Source organism: Myodes glareolus, chromosome 22 (assembly GCF_982192425.1).
Source record: "Myodes glareolus chromosome 22, mMyoGla1.1, whole genome shotgun sequence".
NCBI classification, from domain to species: domain Eukaryota; kingdom Metazoa; phylum Chordata; class Mammalia; order Rodentia; family Cricetidae; genus Myodes; species Myodes glareolus.
The window spans coordinates 6,114,777-6,136,170 of record NC_142047.1 but is presented as its reverse complement, the minus strand read 5'-3'; the positions used below and the strand labels follow the sequence as shown (position 1 = coordinate 6,136,170).

The window sequence follows — 21,394 nt, the reverse complement described above, 5'->3', positions numbered from 1 at the left end:
AAACCCTAATTTTTAAAAATGTACTTTCCCAGCACATACCTCGTTTCTATAGGGAGGAGATAACCAGCCATTATGGTCATTTGGCAGATGAAAATACACGAGGCATAATTCTATAACCAGATCCAAAGTTTAGTAATGGAAAGGAGCCTCGAGTCCTCCGCCATGGCTCATCACCCCCAGATGCTGGGCGGGGTGGAAGTAGGGAGATGGATTCCCGAGCGAGCGAGCGAGCGTCAGATAGCTCCCGGCAGGTGAAGGGACAGATCCAATGTTGTGTAACACCATGAACTTTGGACAGTGGCTGCCAAGAGCCCTCTCTTATCATTTATTACCTATTCCATTAATAATCCATTGTCCATGAGGGGAAGTCAGATTGCAGGCCTAGAAGACAGCTCCATAAAGAGCCACATGGTTGCATGGATCCTCCTCTTATCCTTACTGCACAAGAAGTGAAAAAATCAGAGACAGGCTTGGATTGTACCGTTCAGACCAACATTTAATTTGCCCAATTTTCCAAATCTAAAATGCAGGCTATTTTTCTGTGATCTAGATAATGGCAGAAAACATTGTTTACTAAAAAGACATATTCACTTGATAGTGTCCAATATAGAATTTTCCTGCACGGTGGCTTGGATGTATGTCCTTAAATATTTATGATTCAGTAATAGAAATTGCACAGATTGGTAAAAAGTGTCACATGCTGCCTCTCTCCGTTCATGCAGTTTTTCCCTTCTCATTTCTCTGGCAAACCTAAGAGAATAATGGTGTTATTACTTTAAAAGTAGAAAAATTACTTTTGGAATACTGAGTGAGAAGTAAGCAATTAAGAAAAGAAACAGGAAACAGCAAATGAAATTTGTGATTTTTTTAATCTCTCTTTTTATATTCTATTTACCACTCGTGTTTTTGTGACTTTATAACTGAATACATAGAGAACATCAGTGCATTTAATATTACATCACTATTAATTTCATGGAGCCCCATTCAATTAAGAGACTATAATTTATTTTTATTCTTTAATGAAGTTAGGGTTGTTTCGGGGCCACATGGTTATCTGCATGAAATTTTAAGATTTCCTTTCTCTACATGCTGCCTTCTTTCGGAAAATTGTCTCAAGGAATATTTAGATGTTTTGATGTCTCTGATGCCGTCATCCTCTAACCATGATGCTTTTGTGCATGGTGTAGCAGGACGCAGGGCCTGCAGCCAGCTGCCTTGGCATGCACATTGAATTGGAAGTCTTTTCATGGAAATACATCTTCAGGTTATCTTTGAATTTTCATTTTTTCAAAGAAACTGAAACTGATTCTTGCAAACAGTTTATTATAGACATATGAACCCCTTGAAATACTTGGTGCATTATTGCCCGTTGTACCTGCCCTCCTCTCTCACTAAGCTGTCTCCTCCCTCGGCTTGTGCATGCGACCTCTGGCCTGGTCTCTCTCATCTGTGGCGGGGATACCAGGGTTGAGATGGTGTGGCTCTGAAGGGGCCGCTGGTGCCTTCCCTTCACACAGTGCACTGGTGTGTTCCTCCTGCTGCCTGACATTGGTCTTTTGTCTAACTCTGGAGTGTCTGGGATGAAGGTAAATGCTGAAGTCTCAGCGAGGAAATGGCCGCAGTCCGTGACAGGCACAGCAGCCAGTGGCAACTGAACCAAAGGCAGATGTAGTTTGGGTGCTGACCTCAACCCTGCTCTTATCTGGGGTTTTCTCTGGAACTTGCCCAAAGCTGTTACTAGAAATCCAGCAAATAGGCAGATGCTGACTTGTCACAGTGGCAGCTTTCGAGTGACAGCAGCCCACAGGTGTCTGTGTTGTTTGAAAGTGGTCCTTGCACCCTTGCAGGGAGGGCAGAGCCCCCCGGTGGCTTTTTACAGAAAGCCACTTGTCCTAGTTTCTGTGAGAAGTCACATTCTCCCTGGAGACCTGGTCGTCTAGGAGTTGACATTTCACGCGTCCGGGTGTGCTGGGTTCCCTTCGTTGGTCTGCGGGTGGCTTGGGATGCCCTGATCTGGCCTCTTCGCTTCATGGCCCTGACAAGGCGTTTATTGTGCACCCTGCCCTGGGAAGTTCCTAGGCCCCTTTTGGATGAATGCTGAAGCCGGGCCACAGGAACCTGGTCCCTGAACCTTGGTGTTAGGTTCTGGGTGTTGGCCCAACTTTAGGAAGACCAGAATAGATGCCACTGTACGTTTCAAAGAAAACAAGAACCATTGCGCGTGTGTGTCTGCGCAGGTTTTCTCCCGCAGGTTGTGTCGTTGCTGCTGTTGTGCTCTGTTTTGGGGTTTGTTTGTCTCCTGCAGCCTCCTCCCTGGCATAGTATCTACACTTGGGAAACCTGTGCTGAAGGTTACAGTGTTGCCAGGTTGTTTCTGTTTCTGTGGTTTGGCTTTTTATAACTGTCCTTCCACAGTCATGCTTGGAAAGGCCTTTAAAAGATGTAAAAGATCTAAAAATCACCAAATGGCATAGTTTTTGTGTGAGTTTTTCAAGATAGCTGACTTTTGGAGTATCTAGGATATATACTTAAATAGTCATCATTGATAGCTCTTCTACTGAGAGAGCCCATTGCTAAATTGTGGTGGTTGTATTACTATATATACAGTTTATAATCTTAGTTTACCTAGGACTATGTTATGCAGTATGTTTGAGTAAGTCCGTGTAACGCAGTATCTTCCTGTTAAGATTTGCTAGTATTGTTCAGCGTTTCCATACGTCATACTTGACTTAATCAGCCCCTTGTTACTAGAAGACCACGTGTCCCCACATGTAACTAATGCTGGTCGCTGCTGAGATAAATGGACTCAGGCCCTGGCCTGGGAAGGCAGCTCAGCAGGAAACATGCCTGGCATGCCTGCGTGAGGACCTGAGCTTGGATCCCCAGCACCCTCCTAAGAGCAATGCATACCTGCAACCCTAGTGTCGGGGAGACAAGTGGATCCCTGGAGCTCACTGTCCGCTGAACTGTGAACGTGATAGCCTGGAGGAGAGCAATGGAGGAAGATCCGGAAAGCCGGCCCCTGGCCTTCATAGGCCTGTGCACGAAGACAAGAAGAAACATTCACATTTTCCAGGCCAAACTGCCTTGCAAGTTCAATCTCATTCTACCAGGAACTGCGGGACAACAGGAAGGTGGATAGAGGCAGGCAAAAATTATAATTATTTGAGACCTGACACTTTTAGTTTAAATTTTAAAGTGGTTTGTGTGTGTGTGTGTGTGTGTGTGTGTGTGTGTGTGTGTGTGTGTGTGTGTAGCTCCCTGGATCTGGACCTGGAGTTACGGAGTTGAGTTGCCTGAGCTTGGTGCTGGGAACCGAACCCAGGCTGCTGGGAAGAGCGGTGTACCCTCTTAGCCCTGGCGCCATCTCTTCAGCTCCTGAAGAATTTTTTTAAACCAATGATTTAGCTTTACTGTATTCGAGTTAAGACATTTTAATTTGTTGACTCTCATTTCATCTCAGGGTTCTTCCTGTGACGAGGCATGTGTGTTTCTCTTTTCATGCCCTTTAGCTGTCGTTTAGGAATTATTCTGTGCCGTGGTTAACCTGGGTTGTATTGTTTGTTTGTTACTGTTGTATTTATGACAATGACAGTGAATTTCAAAACAAAGCAAAAAGAAGAAAATAATGTGTCACCAAATCCCCACCTCAGCTGAAGATTCAGTCTCCAGCCCTTTTCCACCATTCCGATACTTGTGTTGGTTTCTGACAGAGGCATCGTGTACTTTAGGCTAATGCTCTACACAGAACCATGCCAGAGAGTCATGCCACAGAGCCGTGCCACAGAACTTTTTAATTTTTATTACAAGAGAGAGTCTCTGTGTGTGCTTGCCTGTCTGTGTGAATGTTCACACCACAGTGCACACATGTGGAGGTCAAAGGACAATGTTCACAAGTCAGTTCTCACCGTGTACTGTGTGGGGCCCGAGGACTGAGCTCAGATCCTTGGAATCAAGCGCCTTTCCCCACTGAGCCATCTCACTAGCTCTGGTCCCTGATTCTCTGAGCATCTGTCTCTGTAAGGATACTCCCAGCATGCCACTTCACACCTTACAGCGTGAGCAACACCACCAGTTCTTCATTGTTGAGAAGTTTCTGTTTTTAGATGACGGCCCCACCCAGAGCTCACCCACCCAGAGCACCCTCCCAGAGCACCTACCCAGAGCTCACCCTCCCAGAGCACCCACCCAGACCTCACCCACCCAGAGCACCCTCCCAGAGCACCTACCCAGAGCTCACCCACCCAGAGCACCCTCCCAGAGCACCCACCCAGAGCTCACCCACCCAGAGCACCCTCCCAGAGCACCCACCCAGAGCACCCACCCAGAGCTCACCCACCCAGAGCACCCACCCAGAGCACCCTCCCAGAGCACCCACCCAGAGCACCCACCCAGAGCTCACCCACCCAGAGCACCCTCCCAGAGCACCTACCCAGAGCTCACCCTCCCAGAGCACCCACCCAGACCTCACCCACCCAGAGCACCTACCCAGAGCACCCTCCCAGAGCACCCACCCAGAGCTCACCCTCCCAGAGCACCCTCCCAGAGCTCACTCTCCCAGAGCACCCACCCAGAGCACCCTCCCAGAGCACCCACCCAGAGCTCACCCTCCCAGAGCACCCACCCAGAGCTCACCCTCCCAGAGCACCCTCCCAGAGCTCACCCACCCAGAGCATCCTCCCATTGCACCCTCCCAGAGCTCACCCACCCAGAGCACCCTCCCAGAGCTCACTCTCCCAGAGCATCCTCCCAGAGCACCCTCCCAGAGCACCCACCCAGAGCACCCACCCAGAGCTCACCCACCCAGAGCACCCACCCAGAGCACCCTCCCAGAGCACCCACCCAGAGCACCCACCCAGAGCTCACCCACCCAGAGCACCCTCCCAGAGCACCTACCCAGAGCTCACCCTCCCAGAGCACCCACCCAGACCTCACCCACCCAGAGCACCTACCCAGAGCACCCTCCCAGAGCACCCACCCAGAGCTCACCCTCCCAGAGCACCCTCCCAGAGCTCACTCTCCCAGAGCACCCACCCAGAGCACCCTCCCAGAGCACCCACCCAGAGCTCACCCTCCCAGAGCACCCACCCAGAGCTCACCCTCCCAGAGCACCCTCCCAGAGCTCACCCACCCAGAGCATCCTCCCATTGCACCCTCCCAGAGCTCACCCACCCAGAGCACCCTCCCAGAGCTCACTCTCCCAGAGCATCCTCCCAGAGCACCCTCCCAGAGCACCCACCCAGAGCACCCACCCAGAGCAGCAGCAGGGGTGGTGTCAGTGTGCCTGAGCTCCCTGGGCCCACAGCCCTGCTCAGGAGCCCCCTCCCACCGAGCTGCAGTGCCAGCCTGTTTTTAGGGCACATGTCCTGCTACCCTTTGCTGGTGTCCAGAGACTAACCCACAGTTTGCTCTCTTCAGTCTCTAGTTTTTGAAATGTATCCGACACGGCGGATCATCAGGCTCCGAAACTCTGTTCTGAGTGCTCGAGAGGTCTCTGTTTATTATGTACCTTGTAGGCTTCGATAAAGAATTTCCAGTCTCAGAGAGTCAGGGTGGGAACTCATGGCACTGTCTGGGATGATTTTCTCCCAAATTGCTCTTGGCTACCGTCCAGGACTAGTGATAGAAGGTAAGATCTCTCAGGAGGAGGGTCCTCCTTTCCAAGGTCCTGAGAAGAGAAGGGGTTGGTCCTCAGTTCCACTAAGCCAGTGCCCTTTTTTTTGTTTCTGGTGACTTTTTTTCACGATCTGTCACTTAGAACTGTGTTACACAACAAACATACAACGACATGCTCATGTGCCTGCATATATTTACACATGCTAATAAATCTCTTATTCTAAGTTGTTAACAAATAAATTAATCAAAGAATGTGATATTTAAGGATAATTAAATAATTAACAAAATAAGCACTCCCTTAGAAAGAAGAAAATTGGAGTAATCATGAAAATGAAGTTGAGGACTAGCGATGAGCTCTGTCAGTGGGTAGAAGGCTCGCCTAGCACGTGAAGCCCCAGTCCAGCCCCAGCATCACTGGGCATGCGGTGATTGCCTGCCGAACTAACCCTCCTGAGCTGGGGGCAGGAGGATCAGGTCAGGGCCACCCCTGAGCACACAGCAGGTTTCCCGCAGCCTGGGTTCTGTGACAGGCTGAGGAATTTTAAGCGGTGGTGGGGTGTTAAATTGAAAACGAAATACAAATTAGGTAGTCCTGACTCAGAAATCTGAAACATTTCAACGCTCAAAGTTTTGTTCTCCAGCGTACCACCACATATGGAAAATTTCACATCTGTCTCCATGTGATAGGTCGCCATCAAAACACAGGTGCACTAAAATTATTGTCTATGATTACCTTCCCATGTAGGACTTATAGGACCCACATGGATTTCCTCTTTACACCCAGGTTCTGTCCCCAAGGTATCTCCTTTACATGAAGATACTCCAAAGCGCACCCTGTCTCTGGCGTTCCAGGAACACTCAGCCTGCAGTATTATTTGGTTCTTTTCTTTCTTTTTTGATGGGAAAGTACACAGGCGTGCCCGTGGTTTGGCACTGACGTTGAAGCATGGGCTAACGCAGCTCTTCTCCCATCACAGACTTCCGCCTGCCCTTCAGCTCCTTGAGGAGCACGGTGAAGAACCCAGCGCCTCCCTAGTCCTCACCCTCCAAATATGACGCGTTCAGGAAGCCTTCGGGAGAAAAACGGTTGTGTTCTTTCGCCAAGCCTGTAGTCTGTTACTGCAGCAAGCCGTAGCCTGTGTGTAGACATTCCCAGTCTGCTCTTATTTCCTCCGCTTTCCTTATCTAGACTTGGAGACTCCATACGGGAGCTCCCAGCAGCCGCTTGCCTTTGGTCATGGCACGTTGTGTGTGGGCACAGAGTCTTTAACTAGTGTTAGATGCATCCTTGGGGTAACTGTTTTGTCACCTGCCTCTTGTGGCTTTTGGAAATGTAGGAGATTGTTCTCTCAACTACAGCTTCCTGATTGCTTCAGAATGAACTCAAACCTTCTAGATGTATTTTCTACCCAGAATTTGGGGAGAGAAAAATTCAGGTACATAGATGAACAGATAATTAAGAAACTTTTGTCTTGAAAATATACTTTCTTTCATGCACTATAGAAATCTGTCAGGATAATCTGCCTTTTGTGTCTGATACGGTTCCGCTCCACCTTGATGAGCAGCTCTGCGTCCCCAGGAAGAACCGTTACAGGGAGGTCGCTCTCTCCGCTGTCATTCCGTTTCTGTGCCATTCCTGGCTCAGAACTCCGAGACTACTTCCCTCATTGCGAAGAGCAACGGTAGTTGCTTCCTCAAAAAGGTTTATTTTGTTTGTTTACTTTATTTATTGGCGAGTGTGTGCGTGTATGTGCACGCACCGCACAGATGCCCACAGAAGCCAGAATCGGATATCAGAGACCCAGGAGCTGGAGTAACAAATGACTGTGAGCCTGATGTGGGTTCTGGAACCAAACCCCAGGAAGAGTAGTCAGTGCTCTAACCATTGCGCAATCCTTCCGGCACACTTGGCTACTTTGAAGACATTGTTCTTACTCCAGGTGAAGTTATTGACTTTTCCCTCCATCCTTCTCTCTCTCTCTCTCTCTCTCTCTCTCTCTCTCTCTCTCGTGTGTGTGTGTGTGTGTGTGTGTGTGTGTGTGTGCGTATGCACATGTTTGAGCTTGTGTGTGGGGCTCACTAATTTGGTGATGCTCACTGGCCACAAGCTCCAGTGCTCCGCCTGTCTCTGCCTCCCAGTGCTGAGATTTCAGAGCCCCCGCCACACTGGCTCTGTGCGCAGTCGCTGGGAATCTGGCAGCGTCGCCTCCCCGCCCTCACTTTTTCTCTTCCAGGCTGTGTTCTCCTTCCATCCCTTTCTTCAGTGTTTTGCTCTGTCCTAGCAGCCCCGTGGGAACTCCTGCAAAGCTGGTTCCGGGACTGACTGTGGGCCCATGAGCTTTCTGCTCACATGGAGACAAGTCCTGCTGGCCCTCAGATGTTAAAGGTGGAGATATTAGTGCCACAACCCAGCACTTAGTGAAATGTATCCCTGTTTAGAGCCATCATCTTTTATGGACTGCTTTATTATTTATTGTAAATCTTTCTTTGTGCAGCCCTGTGTGGTTGACCCCGTAGCCCATGCCACGTGAGGCCTGGCGTTGGCCACTCCGGGTGACAGGACTGCCACTTCTTATCTGAGCTCTTAGATTTTTTTGCTACAGGGGAAAAATGATCATACACATCAAAAACGGCTTCACTTCTATCTAGATAAGGAACTCATATAGATAATGGATTAGAAGGTGTCCTTCCTAAGTAACAAACAGGAAAGGGAGCAGGTGATTTGGGGCTGTTGGAGGCTCACCCAGCTCCTAAATGTGGGGGCTGACCGTGTGGACTGTGTAGATGAGCTGACCAGGTAGCCTGCCTCCACCTAGGCAGAGAGAGCGCCTACTGTAGACACTGCTGCTGTCAGATGAAGATAACTGTGACCCCATCCCACTGGGAATTCGTACTGCTGCCTGCCACGTTCCCGTCAACACAGCCAAAATATAAAATTTTTTTCTTTCTTGTTTTTCTTTTATTCCCCCAAATTCTTCTTTCATTCTTTCATTCATCCATTCATTTTTACTTCCTCAAACTTACCCTTTTCAGGGTGGGGGAGGGTGGGATCTAATGTTGCCTTGAATTCACTAGGTAGCTAAGGGTGATCTCCATCTTCATCCTGGTCCTCGTGCCTCTGTATCCCATGTGGTAAGTTACTGAGAGGTGGTCCGCCACGCCTGCTCACCTGGTGCTTAGGTTGAACTCAGGGCTCAGTGAGCTCTGGGCTCTTGCTCGACCAGCTGAACCACATCTGCAGCCCCATTCTGCTTGCCTTCTGCTAGTGGCCTCTGTCTTAATTAGGTTTCTATGGCTGTGAAGAGAGAGACACCATGACCTCTGCAACTCTTATCAAGGAAAAACACTTAATTGGGGTGGCTTCCATTTTCAGAGGTTCAGTCCCTTACTGTCATGGTGTGACATGGTGTGCAGGCAGACTCGTGCTGCAGAAGGAGATGAGAGTCCTACATCTTGGCCACTAGCAACAGGAAGTTGACACTGGGCATGGCTTGAACATATATGAGATCTCAAAGACCATCCCCACAGTGACACACTTCCTCCAACAAGACCATACCTATTCCACCAAAGCCACGTGTCTAACAGTGCCTCTCCCCATGAGCCCCTACAGCTCTTTATAGATTGGGTGCTGTAGAGCAGGCTCAAGGGCCATGTGACAGTCACACACTGGCTCATTTTCTGGAATGATTTGTAGCCCACTGAGGTTTCCAGCTCAAGGACCTGTACAAACTTCCTTCCTTGTCCATCCTAAAGTCTGGCTTGTTTCCCTTCTGTTTTTCTCCCTGTGGGGGCAGGGGGGGGTCCCAGGTACCTTTGGGACTTTCCCCCACCAAGCAGTAACTGCTTCCTCACCATCTCTTAACCATGATGAGACGGACTCTGCTTTGGGCACCAGAGTCCAGCACCATTGAGAGCCGTTGGGATTCTGCACATCACAAGCCTCTGTCCTGTGCAGCTGGAAGCCACAGATGTAGGGTTTAGCTCCCAACACATGGCCAAAGTAAGATTACCTCTGCTTGGAGCCCCAAGTCCTCGAGGCTGGTGTTCTCCAAGGGTATTTCCTCCAGCATGGTGAGGATGTGAAGATGGTGCTCATGGCCATAGTGCCCTGCAGACCTAACCTTTCCCTTTTTTATGTGTTTGAGAGGGTCTCATTCTGTAGTGCGGGCTAGCCTGGATCTATGTAGTTCAAGCTGGGCTGGAACTTGCGGTCATCTTCTGTCACTGAGATCACAGGTATGAGCCACCACGCCCTGCTTAGCCTTCCCTCTTCACCGAGGCCCAGCGGAGAGCAGCTTGCCTGCAGAGGCAATAGGAGGGCGTGGCTCGGGGGCTGCGGAAGTTTTAGAAAACTGGGACACAGCTTAGGTTTCAGTCAGTTTCACTTCCCTGTACTTCTCAGCTTATAAAAAACAGAGCTTCCTCCTGCTCTCTATGAACCTGCCTACCGAGACGGCCTCTCTCTGCCGCTCGCTTGTTCAATCCCTCCTTACACGTATTCTGAGGAAGACCTGTGGGTCTGTGTTGTTCATGATAGAAGGCAGACAATGAAGGCAGCCTGCTTGGGTTCAGACTTGGCTTCAGCTCTAGTGTAGACAACTCACCCCTTCCCTAAGAAGTCTATCATCTGTACGATAGGGATATCATAATGGTGGCTGTCCTCACAGGGTCCTCTGGGGGTTGCCTGTACCACGTAAACCTCGGTAAGCCCTGACGGTAGCCCCGAGCCACATTCCCAGTGATGAAACTTGGACTGGTGGGATTATTTCACACAAGTCGCTTAATTAAGTGGCCAATATGGATGCCAACCTACCCAGTCCTTTAACCTCATACTGTCAATGCAGTGGTCTAGCCTGGGACTAGTGCTCTGTTAACCTAGCTTCTCTTCATGGAGAACTTTACTTCATTGACTTCTAGACATTTCTGCATTGATCCTCTGACTCCGTCATACATGGATGCTCCTTTTTGGTGCATTTTTGTGTTTGGCATGACACTCCTGACATTCTCTTGCCTCTAAAGAAATCTTTCTTTCTATGCAGGATCAAGCTGGCATAAAGAATAGAAAACTTACTTGGAAGTGGCTTTGACCTGAGGTCACTTTTTTTTTTAACTCGGTTTTCTCTGAGGGCTACACTGCTCACTCGTGGGGACCCTCTGCTACGGAAGAGGGTGCACAGCTGAGCTGCAAAACCCAGATGGCTGTTTCCCGTGTAGAGCGTGGCAGCCCGTGCCCACTTCTCCCAGGTGTCCTAGGGTTGGTGTAAACAGCCCTGTGGTCTTCTCTGCTCCTTCTTAAAGCCTTCTCCCATCTGCATGGCCCTCAGCTGGCTTGCAGCACTGCCCCCCACCATCACCACTTCCCGTATGTACCCTGGCGTGGCCACATGCCAGGCTGTTTATGTCAGTAATTGAAACCAAAGTCCTTCCCTGCCTCCCCACTTGCTGAAGACACTGCAGTGCATCTGTTCTGAGGTCAGAGCCGTGCTCCCAGCGCTAGAACCCCACTCTTCTCTCTTCCTGTGGCTCTCCTGCAGCTCCTCATGCCGGCTGCCCCCAGGCCATGTTCCTCACACACGCTACCCTCCTGCAGATCATCTGGGGCCTCCTAGACCAGGCCAACCTTCCCCATCCTACAGGGCCTTTCTCCTGCATCGACTCAGCCCCCTGTCCCAATCCCTAGCTCGTCCTTCATGGCTGGGACATGCCCCTCATCCAGATGTGCTGACATCCTGATCTCTCAAACCATGGTGGGTGTGACTCTCTTTTTCCCAGGCCCGTCCGTCACAGGCTCTCACTAAGCAGCTGCTGGAGAACTGAGGGCAATCTCTGGCCATACTTGTAATAGTTATCCGTAAGAGTGGGGGCAGGGCACAGTTCTCAATGGTGTGGATATTTCTAAACACACGTTCAAGGGCTGCTGTTGGGATTTCAGGGTCCCCCAAAGGAAGTTTCTCCTAGGTCCTCTGAGTCTTCCTGTTTCAAGGTGGCTCAGCCAGCTGTGGTGCCACATGCTTGCAATGTCAACACCTGGGAGGTAGAGGCAGGAAGATCATCCTTGGCCATGGAGCAAGTTCATGGTCAGCCCGGAGAGCCTGTCTCAAAGATAAATAAATAAGCTGGGAGGTGGTGGTGCACTGCTTTAATCCCAGCACTCAGGAAGCGGAGGCAGACAGATCTCTGTGAGTTCAAGACCAGTCTGGTCTACTGAGTGAGTTCCAGGACAGCCAGGGCTACACAGAGAAACCCTGTCTTGAAAAAAAAACAAAAACAAAAACAAATGAATGAGTGAATGAACAAATGAATGAACGAACGAACAAATAAATAAAGGTAGTTTGTGCAGACAGAGCCAGAATGACGTGATGGACAATGGCCTGCTCACCTTTCCTGGGGCACTGTCACTCTGTGTGTGAGCTTCAGAGTGTGTGTGTGCGTGTGTGTGTGTGTGAATGGGAATGGAGCCCAGAGTCTCCTCCATGCTCAACAAGCACTCTCTTGATGGACTGCAGCCCAGCCCTGGCATCAAGAACCCTCGTGCCGCATGTCTGACCAGCAGTATCCCTCACTCCTTAAACGTCCTTAGACCCTTAGCAGTCTTCCTCATGCGAGAGCTGGATACTGTCCTGATCCCCGCAGCTAAGACTTCCAAATCAGAATGGCGTTTCCTTTGTTTGGTGTAATGACTTCTCTGCAAAGGGGACTTCCCTGTTTGTTAACCTGAATGGAAAAGTTGATTAATTTGTTCTCCTTTGGGCTACACATTTTTTTTAAAAAGTTCTCACTTATTGAGCACCTGCTGTGTGCACTGGCACCATCCAAAACACAGCCCATGGACGTCTGCTCGATCCTCACACCTCCTGTTGATGTGTGGGCACTACGATCCTGTTTATAGAGGAGAAATGGAGGCCCCGGGAAGTTAAGGAATGTGTGCAAGGTCACACCACTGTACTAGTGTGACGAGAGCTTCAGTTCTGGAGTATAGGCACCCAGCCAACAAGTGTTTCTGTCGCTTGCAGCCCGTGTGGCTGTTGGTGTAAGACTGTCTTTCCTGTGTCCGTGGAGTGAGCCACAGCTTGTACACTCTTCAAACCCGCCTAGATTGCTTACTGCTTATGACACAGATTCCATGTGTGCCAGGCAGAGCCATGGTCCCTGGAGCCTCACAGTGATGGTGGAACCGCATTGCCCACTGATGTGCGCTTCCCTTTAAGAAAATGCTCCCTCCCACTTTTATCCTAATGTCATCCCCTTGACATTTGTTTAATTGTTGTAACTGTAGTCTAGGGCCATACCTAGAATGGCAGCCAGGTGTGGGGTTCTCGTGCCCTGGGGTCTGTTCTGTGTCCTGTGTCATCACCCTGCTTTCTGGGAAGCTCTGGCTAATCCCAGGCCCTCCTGGGAGGCAGGGGTAGAACTGGAAAGAGTGCTTCTGGGTACAGGCTTCTGCTACAGCTTCAGGCTTATCTGGCCTCCAGCTCGTATCAGGTAGGCTCAGCCCAGGGGTTCCTACAGAGCCTTCCCAGTTCCAGCTTGAGCTGCAGTTTCTTTGGACCCAGCCGGTTGTTGCCTGCAGTGTAGTGGCCCCAGGCTCCAGTCTTGTGTGCCTCCCATGTGTGCTGTTGGTCTCCGAGGGGTCAGGTGACAGATTATGGAAGAAGCAGTGTCCATCTCCTCCACTGGAGAAAACAGAGAAGTTTTTCTGATTCGGAGTCTGTAGTGATCCTCATCCGTGCCCAGAAAGCATGCGAGCAAGGGGAAATACACACAACCACTGAGCTGGCCTGGGCTGGAGTTTCTCTGTTTCCAGTGTGATATTTTAGGGGCTGGAGTGAGGCTCAGTGCTTACGGATGCTTGCTGCTTTCACAGAGGACTCGGGTTTGGTCCCAACACCCATGCCAGATAGCTCACCGACATGACGTCATGTGGTTACCTGACTTCAGCTCCACTGCATCCCACACATGCGGCGCGTGCGCGCGCGCACACGCACACACACACACACACAAATAAAAATAAATCTTTTTTTGTAAAAGTAATGTTTTATTTGTGGACCTTGGGCTTAAAAATAATGCCCGTGTGATGTTCACCTGAGAAAACCTGCCCTCTCTTTCTCGGTCACAAGCATAGTCTTATTTATATTTCTTAAAAGTCATTGAGAAAGCACTGGTCTTTCCAGTATTGTGTGTGTTTGTTTGGAGCCAGATGCACTGGGTGTCCTAAATAACTTTAATTTACTAAACCTTGCTCCTCCTCTCCTGCCCCAGCCCTTTCTTTTCAGAAGACACATTTAGACAATCACCATTCACCTCCAATTCAAAAGATCTGCTGCCTGGAGAAGCTGCGCCGCACGGAAGAATACCAGCTCCAGGTAAGGACCCGTTGCGTGCTTCCGTCCTCGGTGCGTGCGAAAGGCCTTTCTGCAGTGTTTCCAGATGCTCGTGGCTTAGGCATCGCATCTATTCCTGCGCAGACGGGTCTTAGAAAAGAGGGGAAATGCCGTTGGGACTGCCACAAAAGTTCACTAAAATAAGTGCGTGCTATGGGAACTCCTTTAGCTCTGCTTTAAGATCCACCATCCCTTCCTTGCTGTTACTTTGTCCATGTAGTACTTTCTTTTTCTTTAAAATAGAGAACTATCAGGGCAGGGAGATGATTCGGTCGCTAAAATGCTCGATGCACCATTGTGTGGACCTGAATCCATCCCAGCTCACACATAACCTGAGCCACACTGCTCACCTGTAATCCCAGGATGGCAGAAACAATACAACAGGCCCTGGGGCCTGCTGGGCAGCAGCCAAATCCAAGCCTCAGGTTCATGAAAGGCACTGTGTCAGAAGTAAGGTGGAGATCAGGTGACGAGGATAGATACTCAGTGTTGAGCTCTGCCTTCCACACATGTGCGTGTATACACACACACACACACACACACACACACACAGACACACACACACGCACACACACACACACACACACACGGCAAGTGTTTAACCTGAACGAAATTCTGTCATATATGTCGTCAGTATTTCAGGCAGGCAGTGAGGGCTGGGAGAGGCTAGGGTGAGATCTAGGCACTGCAGCCTGTGACCTCCACAAACATCACTGTCCATAGAAAGGACTCAGTCCATCCAAGGGGCCTGGCCTCCGGCCTCCCGGAATTCCATCTCTCTTAGCCACAGCACCTATTACAGCAGTGTGTCTGACCCTCCTGGTCATCTCAGCCACCAACATGCAATTTTCCACCTATCCTTCACTCCCCTTTTCTAGAGTAAAAGAGAAAGTGTGTTGTCCTTTTATGGGGCACAGCTGTCCTTCAGGGCTCGTGTGTGTGTGTGTGTGTGTGTGTGTGTACGTGCGCGTGTGCGTGCATGCAGCAAGGGCTTCAAGCAGGGCTAGTGGTGCTATAACCTTTTTCAGAATCAAATTCAAGGACCTCCACACCCCAGGAGCCCTGCTTCACAGAATGTTGAGAGCTGAGTAACTTAGAAAAGTGTCTCATGACTTCTGAAGTGCTTATGTGAGTGTCGCAGTGTGTGCCACATGAGAGGACAGTCAAGCCCGTCCTTCTTCATCTCGCAATGGCAGAGCCACCTCTTACCTCCACACTACCAAGCAGAACCTAATCCCCAGCATTTTCTTTGGCTCCGTGAGTGGAGCATTTCTGCTCCGTCTCTGGAGGGAACATGCTCATGCAGGAAGACGTGATGTCATGGTTGGTCCTAGGAATGGAAGGACGTTTGCTTAGTTTTCTGTCTTCCTTCTCAGGCAGGGTGTCTTGGAGTTACTGTTTGTTTTCTACAATTGTGTGAAAAGCTGTCACCCTGGTCCCCAAAATTATTGCCCTACTGTTAAGTTGATGGATTGTGACTTTCTAATGTCAGAATAACTGCCCAGGAATTACCTGTCAGAATGCTGTGATCCATAAAGCTAATATCCCATGATTAATATATATATATATATATATATATATATATCTTCACCTCATATTGCTGGCGTCACAACTGGTTTAGCTGTTTTTAAGACATTTTTAATTGGAGGGGTTTGGAGGAGACAAAACAGAGGCTGTTTAACTGTGTTATATATGTGGGGGTGTTCTATGGTGATAGATTTACATTATATGTTAGATAAACTCACTCTTTTAAAGCTAGTTCTTATTTGGGGGGAGATGGGGTGAATGTCACTGGGATTTTAAACATGCAAACCAACCCTCACAAGGAAAAACCAACCTGCTGTTGAACAGAGCCCTTCTGTAGGCACCCAGAAACCAAGTGATCCCCATGTGTAAACATCATGCCTAAGTCAGTGAGGAATTTGGCTTTTGGTATGGAAGGAGAAAATACTTCGGAGACAGAGTTAAAATGGAAAGATGTAAATTGCCAGGGACATGCAATCTGAAGTTCTCCTCACTAAAGACAAGTACTGGAAAGAGCCCCGGTGGCCCACTGACTTGGGAAGACCAATGCGAATAAACCACAGTTTGCAGTGTGGAGACACTGAAGGGAAACATGCTTCCTTCGGTCTGCACAAATGGCCACTGTATCCTTGGGTCAGCTCCCTGGGCCCGCCGTGCTGCTCGGAGAGACACAGAAGCCTCCCTGGAGGAGGCCTGTTTGACTCATGGTCCAGAGGACACAGCCTTCATGTAGCAGAGGGAGGGCCGGGTGCTAGGAGCAGCGTGGTCCGCAATGCCTGCGGACAATAGGGACAGGAATTCCATGCTCGGCTTTCTCTCTTTTCCCCCTTTTACTCAGTTCAACTCCCAGACTGTGAGAGATTGGTGACTAACGTTCAAGGTGGGCACCAACTCCTCAGCTAACCTTCTCTGCTCCAGCCCTGATAGGCACACTCAGAAGTCTGCACACATGTGGGGGACAGAAGGCAACTTCGTGGGTCACAGGGATCAAACTCGGGTCACCGAGCTTGGGAGCAGGTGCTTTTTCCCATAAAGTATCTCACTGCCTCTGAAGGGGTTTTAGCCCAGTCAAGCTGAAAATAGGAGATAACAATCATAGCCACCAACCAGAGTTTCTGAATAAACTATTTTTTAAATGATTTTTTTTATTTTTGTTTTATGTTCATTGGTGTTTTGGTGTCTTGCCTGCATTTATGTCTGTGTGAGGGTGTCAGACCCTCTGGGACAGAAGTTATAGACAGTTGCGAGCCGCCGTGTGGGTGCTGGGAACTGGTTCTCTGGAAGAGCAGCCCCTGCTCTTAACCACTGACCAGCCCCCTGAATGAGCTACTTCTAAGTCCTCTCCCCTGGGTTTAGTGAGAGCCTATTTGCATATGACAAAGGAGTTCCCGTGTTTTGTTACTGAAATGTCAGGTAGTGAAGTCTGGCTCTCTTGCTGCTCTGGGACACCACACAGGGGTTTGCACCACCTCACCATCCTGAAAGCAGGGAACTGTGAATCTTAAAATACACCTGGACCCTAGGGTATCACATAGACATGTTCAGTCCACACTCCTACTCACTGGTTCAGGGCTAAAAACAAAGAGATGGAGCTCCAGTTGAAGATCTTAAAAAATCTGGAATGAGTTGGGGATGCTTCTAGAAATCCCTGAATGACATTGCTGAATCACTGGGGAATGTGAGATTTAAAAACGAAGCTAGACAGGGGTCTTGTAGTCCCAGGATGGCATTACTAGTGATAGCCTGGATAGAAAAAAGGGAGGAGGGGCCAAAAGTTGACTGATATGGGAGAGTGATCCACTTTGAAATCAACAGGTTGGTATGGAGGCTGCATATAGCTGTGCAGAAGTGGGGACCAGGAAGGGGATGCTGATGGGGAGGCAGGGAAGGGGATGCTGATGGGGAGGCAGGGAAGGGGATGCTGATGGGGAGGCAGGGAAGGGATGCTGATGGGGAGGCAGGGATGAGGATGGCTGTCTTTTCAGTCTGTCATTTTAGTGCATAGGTACAAAGTAACTTGTCAGTGTATCAGTGAAAGCTCCGTCATTCTTGGAAACCTTTTTCTAGGTCATTTAAAGGCCACCATTAAAATATTATTTCTACTCTTTATTTTCTTAGCAACTTTATTTCCTCAGGAAATGTAAGATCAACGTCAGCCCAGCGGATTTTCTCTGATTCCCAGTGGTGAATGAGGTTCAATGGGGCCAGTGACAGTCTGCAAAATTCCTGGTACATGCAGCAAGCACAGCAACGTTTCAACAGTAGACTTTGGTATATTGTTCTGCTGTGGTTTGGACTTGAAATGCCCTCAGTGGCATGCTTGTGTAGAAGGCTCCATTCTCAGCTTTATGGTCTTGGGAGAAGGCAGCCCCTTGGCAGAGCGGGCCCAATGTTAGGTCAATGGAGATATGTCCCTGGCTTCTCCTGCTTTCACTTTGCTTCTTGGCCACCGTGAGGTGAGATAGATTTGCTAAACCCAAGCTCCTGCCACCATATTCTGTGCTGCTACTGGCCCAGAGTTCTAGGGTCAAGCAAACATGGAACTCTAATAAGGTGAGCCACAACGAACCTTTTGCCCCATGAAGTTGATTTTCTCGGGCATTTTGTAACTGTGCAAGATGTCTAACACACATGAGTTTACTGGTGGGGTCAATGCTTCTCCACATGCTTCCCGTGGAAAACCACAACAGTGCAAGGAGTACAGCCACGCTAGATGAGAATACCAGTTAAGGTGGAGAGCTATACCAATGGGACCCGTGGTCAGTTTCATGTGTGTGGCTACATTTGGGACAGTGAGTGGGGGTAGCAGAGTAGGGTGAGATTGGTCGAAACTACGGCCTGTGAAGAAATCAAGAATAGCACAGTTAACTAGGCATTTGCCTTCAGCAGATGGTATCCACAGCTCGCAGCTGCCACTAGCTCAGAGACACAGAATAAGCACAGAGCCTCCCCGCGCCTCGGCCTTGGCTGTGCCAGTGTTTCTAGATGGACCTCCCTGAGAACCAGACCCCTGCCTTTGTGCACGTCTTAGGCGGAGGTAACACTGGGAGTCCTTAATCACGAGATAAAAATCATTGTCTCTTTTTTCCAGAGTGGTACAGGGACAGGGGACCCCTAAAGCCACATGTGGGTCCTGAGTGTGCCCTGGGGTGACTGGACAGAAGGGGTAAAGGAGCTTTGCTGTGGGGCGTGAGAGAGAAATCACAGGTGTGTGTTACTCAGGGTACTTTGGTTTATAACGGCCTCGTTCGTGCAGCATGTACGTTACAGAAGGAAGACTCTGACGCGAGACGCTCTTCAGGGAAGACCTGTTACAGTCGTACCTTCCTCTGGGTTTGCTTTCCCGTCTTGCAGTGAGCAGGAGTTGTTCAGGGAAAGCCTGGGTTCTGCTTGGAAACAATGTGGCGCTTCAGTTCTCAATTATTGTAATTTTGAAATCACAGCAGGGTTTGCTCTGTATCAAGCCAAAAAACAGAACCACAACCAGAGTGGGTGTGAAGGAAAATGTGGGTCTCCATGGGATTCCTCCCAGTGTTGGGAGTCTCTGGGCTTCTGTTTGTTATTTCAGATGGAGCCCAGAATTAGATGATATAAACATTTGTAAACTCCTACCCCCATTCTTTCTCACCATAAAAAGTGTTTTGTTGTTACTTACAATAAATCAATAAGGAGAGAAAGAGTAGAGAGTGTTAGTTAGCGCCCCCTCCTAAAGGAGACTCCTCTGAGTCGACAGTGGAGGAGTATAGTTTCCTCAAGGACTTGATTTGACAGTCAGACTGGGTGTTCAATGAAAAGATTGTTTTAGAAATTGTCTGCTGGCTTTGGAGAAATGGCTGTCACTGGTGTACCTACATGTGAGCAGGGACCTGAGTTCAGATCTTCAGCATCTGTATTGTGAAGTTTCACTCTTTTGGCTCTTTGGGGGATCCGACACCCAGCTCACAAATAAATCACACATGGCGACCTATTCTTAGTTATGAATGCCCAGCCTTAGCTTGGCTTGCTTCTTGCCAGGTTTTCTTAAATTATCCCAACTACTTTTTGCCTCCGGGCTTTGACCTCTCTCCTTCCCTGTGTACGTTTCTTTACTGCTTTCTCCACAGCTTGCTGTGTAGCTGGGGGGCTGCCCTGATGTCCTCCTCTCTTGTTCTCTTGCTCCTCTGCTTCCCTTCATTTCTCCTTCTATTACACTCTCTGCCTGCCAGCCCTGCCTAGCTTTGCGCTTGCCTCGCTATTGGCTGTTTGGCTCTTTATCAGACCATCAGGTGTTTCAGACAGGCAACGAATCCCAGCTTCACAGAGTTAAACAAATGCAGCATAAACAAAAGCAACACGTCTTTACGTCATTAAACAAATGTTGCACAACATAAACAAAGTAGCGCACCTTAAAATGATATTCCCCAGCAAGTAGCCACATAAAGGATGGCTGTGGTGGCACATAGCTGTAACCCCAACTCTGGTGCAGTGAGCAGATCGCCAGAACTTGCTGGCCAGCTGCTCTAGCCAGTCAGTGAGGACCGCCACCACCAACTACCGCCGCTGCCACCATCTCCAAAAAAAGGCGGAGGACAAGAGAGGAAGATATAAGACGCTAAGTTCTGGCCTCCACATACACCTGAATACATGTGCCTCCATGCCCACACACAAACAGGCTGCGCTACACGTGGGGACACGCACGCACACACACACACACACACACACACACTCAAAGGAGGGAGCGAGAGATCAACTCTGGATCTAGTCTCTGCTCTCTGCCCTGCCAATAAATCTAATTTAAGTGGTGCCAAGTCATACATCTCAGTGGTTTCACTCTTACATACCCCAAAGTACCATATATTGAAGATTTAGTTTCCAGTTGATGGCATTCTTGGGAGGTAGTAAGAGCGTCAGGAGCTGAAGTGACATCATTGTAGGTAAGCCTTTAAAAAGGCTGTTGGAACATTCCCAGCCCAACATTTCCTGCTCCTGTGAGGAGAACAGCTCTGTCGCCCCCAGATGTGCCCACTTGCGCGCTCTCTCTCTCTCTCTCTCTCTCTCTCTCTCTCTCTCTCTCTCTCTGTCTTACCACAGTACCAAAATGACAGCACCAACTAACCATGGACTGTGTGGCTGATCTGGGAGACAAAATAAATCTTTCTTCTCTATAAAATGTTTCTCTTGGATATGTTGTCACTGTCAGGAAGCTGATGAACACTGTCTGAACTCTAAATGAATGATACATTGTGTGACAGAACAAGTCGCCCCTGCCTGCCCTGCTACTGGTTAGATCCCAATGATTCCTTTGAGACAGTTGAAAAGATACATCTTAAGTGGTCTGTGTCATTTATCTTTGTTTCCAGACCTCATCTGGTTCCAAGAGAAAGGGAAACAGACAGAGGACAGACAGAAATACAAAGCTGTCCTGGGTTCTAGCAAAGTATTTCCCTCAGTCTTTTCTAATACAGCAGATTCTTTTTACATTCAACCAAGTCATAGACAAATAATAGAGCATGGGGTGTTGGCGTGAACATTTTCATTTTTCTTTAAGTTAAATAACTTTTTAATGAAACACATTCTCTTTGTACAGAGAAGGAAACAAACGATACCCAGGTCTCCTTGGCCAGAGTGGGACTTGTCTCCTCTCACCTAACTGTGAAAGCAGCTCTCTGAGATCTGGGGATTATCCCCACCATACAGAAGACCAAGCGGAGGCTTGGAGCCCTCACTAACTCATTCCAGTGCCGCAGCTGCTGAACATCAGTGCAAGAATTCAAAGCCAAATGTGTGGTACAACAAGCTAGTGGATGGAAGACCTCAGCCCCACACCCTGCACACATCCCAAATGTCAGCGTTATACTTGATAGGGATGGCATGCTCTCAGTTAGAATGAAATG

General features: G+C 49.0%; 1 protein-coding gene across 9 annotated transcripts in view; it reads left to right on the top strand.

Annotated features, from left to right (window-relative positions):
- Positions 1-21,394, top strand: part of Znf827 (zinc finger protein 827) — a 173,107-nt gene that overhangs the window by 98,509 nt on the left and 53,204 nt on the right. For all 9 annotated transcript variants that reach the window (XR_015736017.1, XM_087900542.1, XM_087900540.1 and 6 more), the window contains one exon: positions 13,876-13,979. Coding sequence is in view for 8 of the 9 variants with exons in the window: in XM_087900542.1 (XP_087756668.1) it covers positions 13,876-13,979 (104 nt within the window). In the remaining variant the exon portion in view is untranslated. The remainder of the gene's footprint in view (positions 1-13,875; positions 13,980-21,394) is intronic.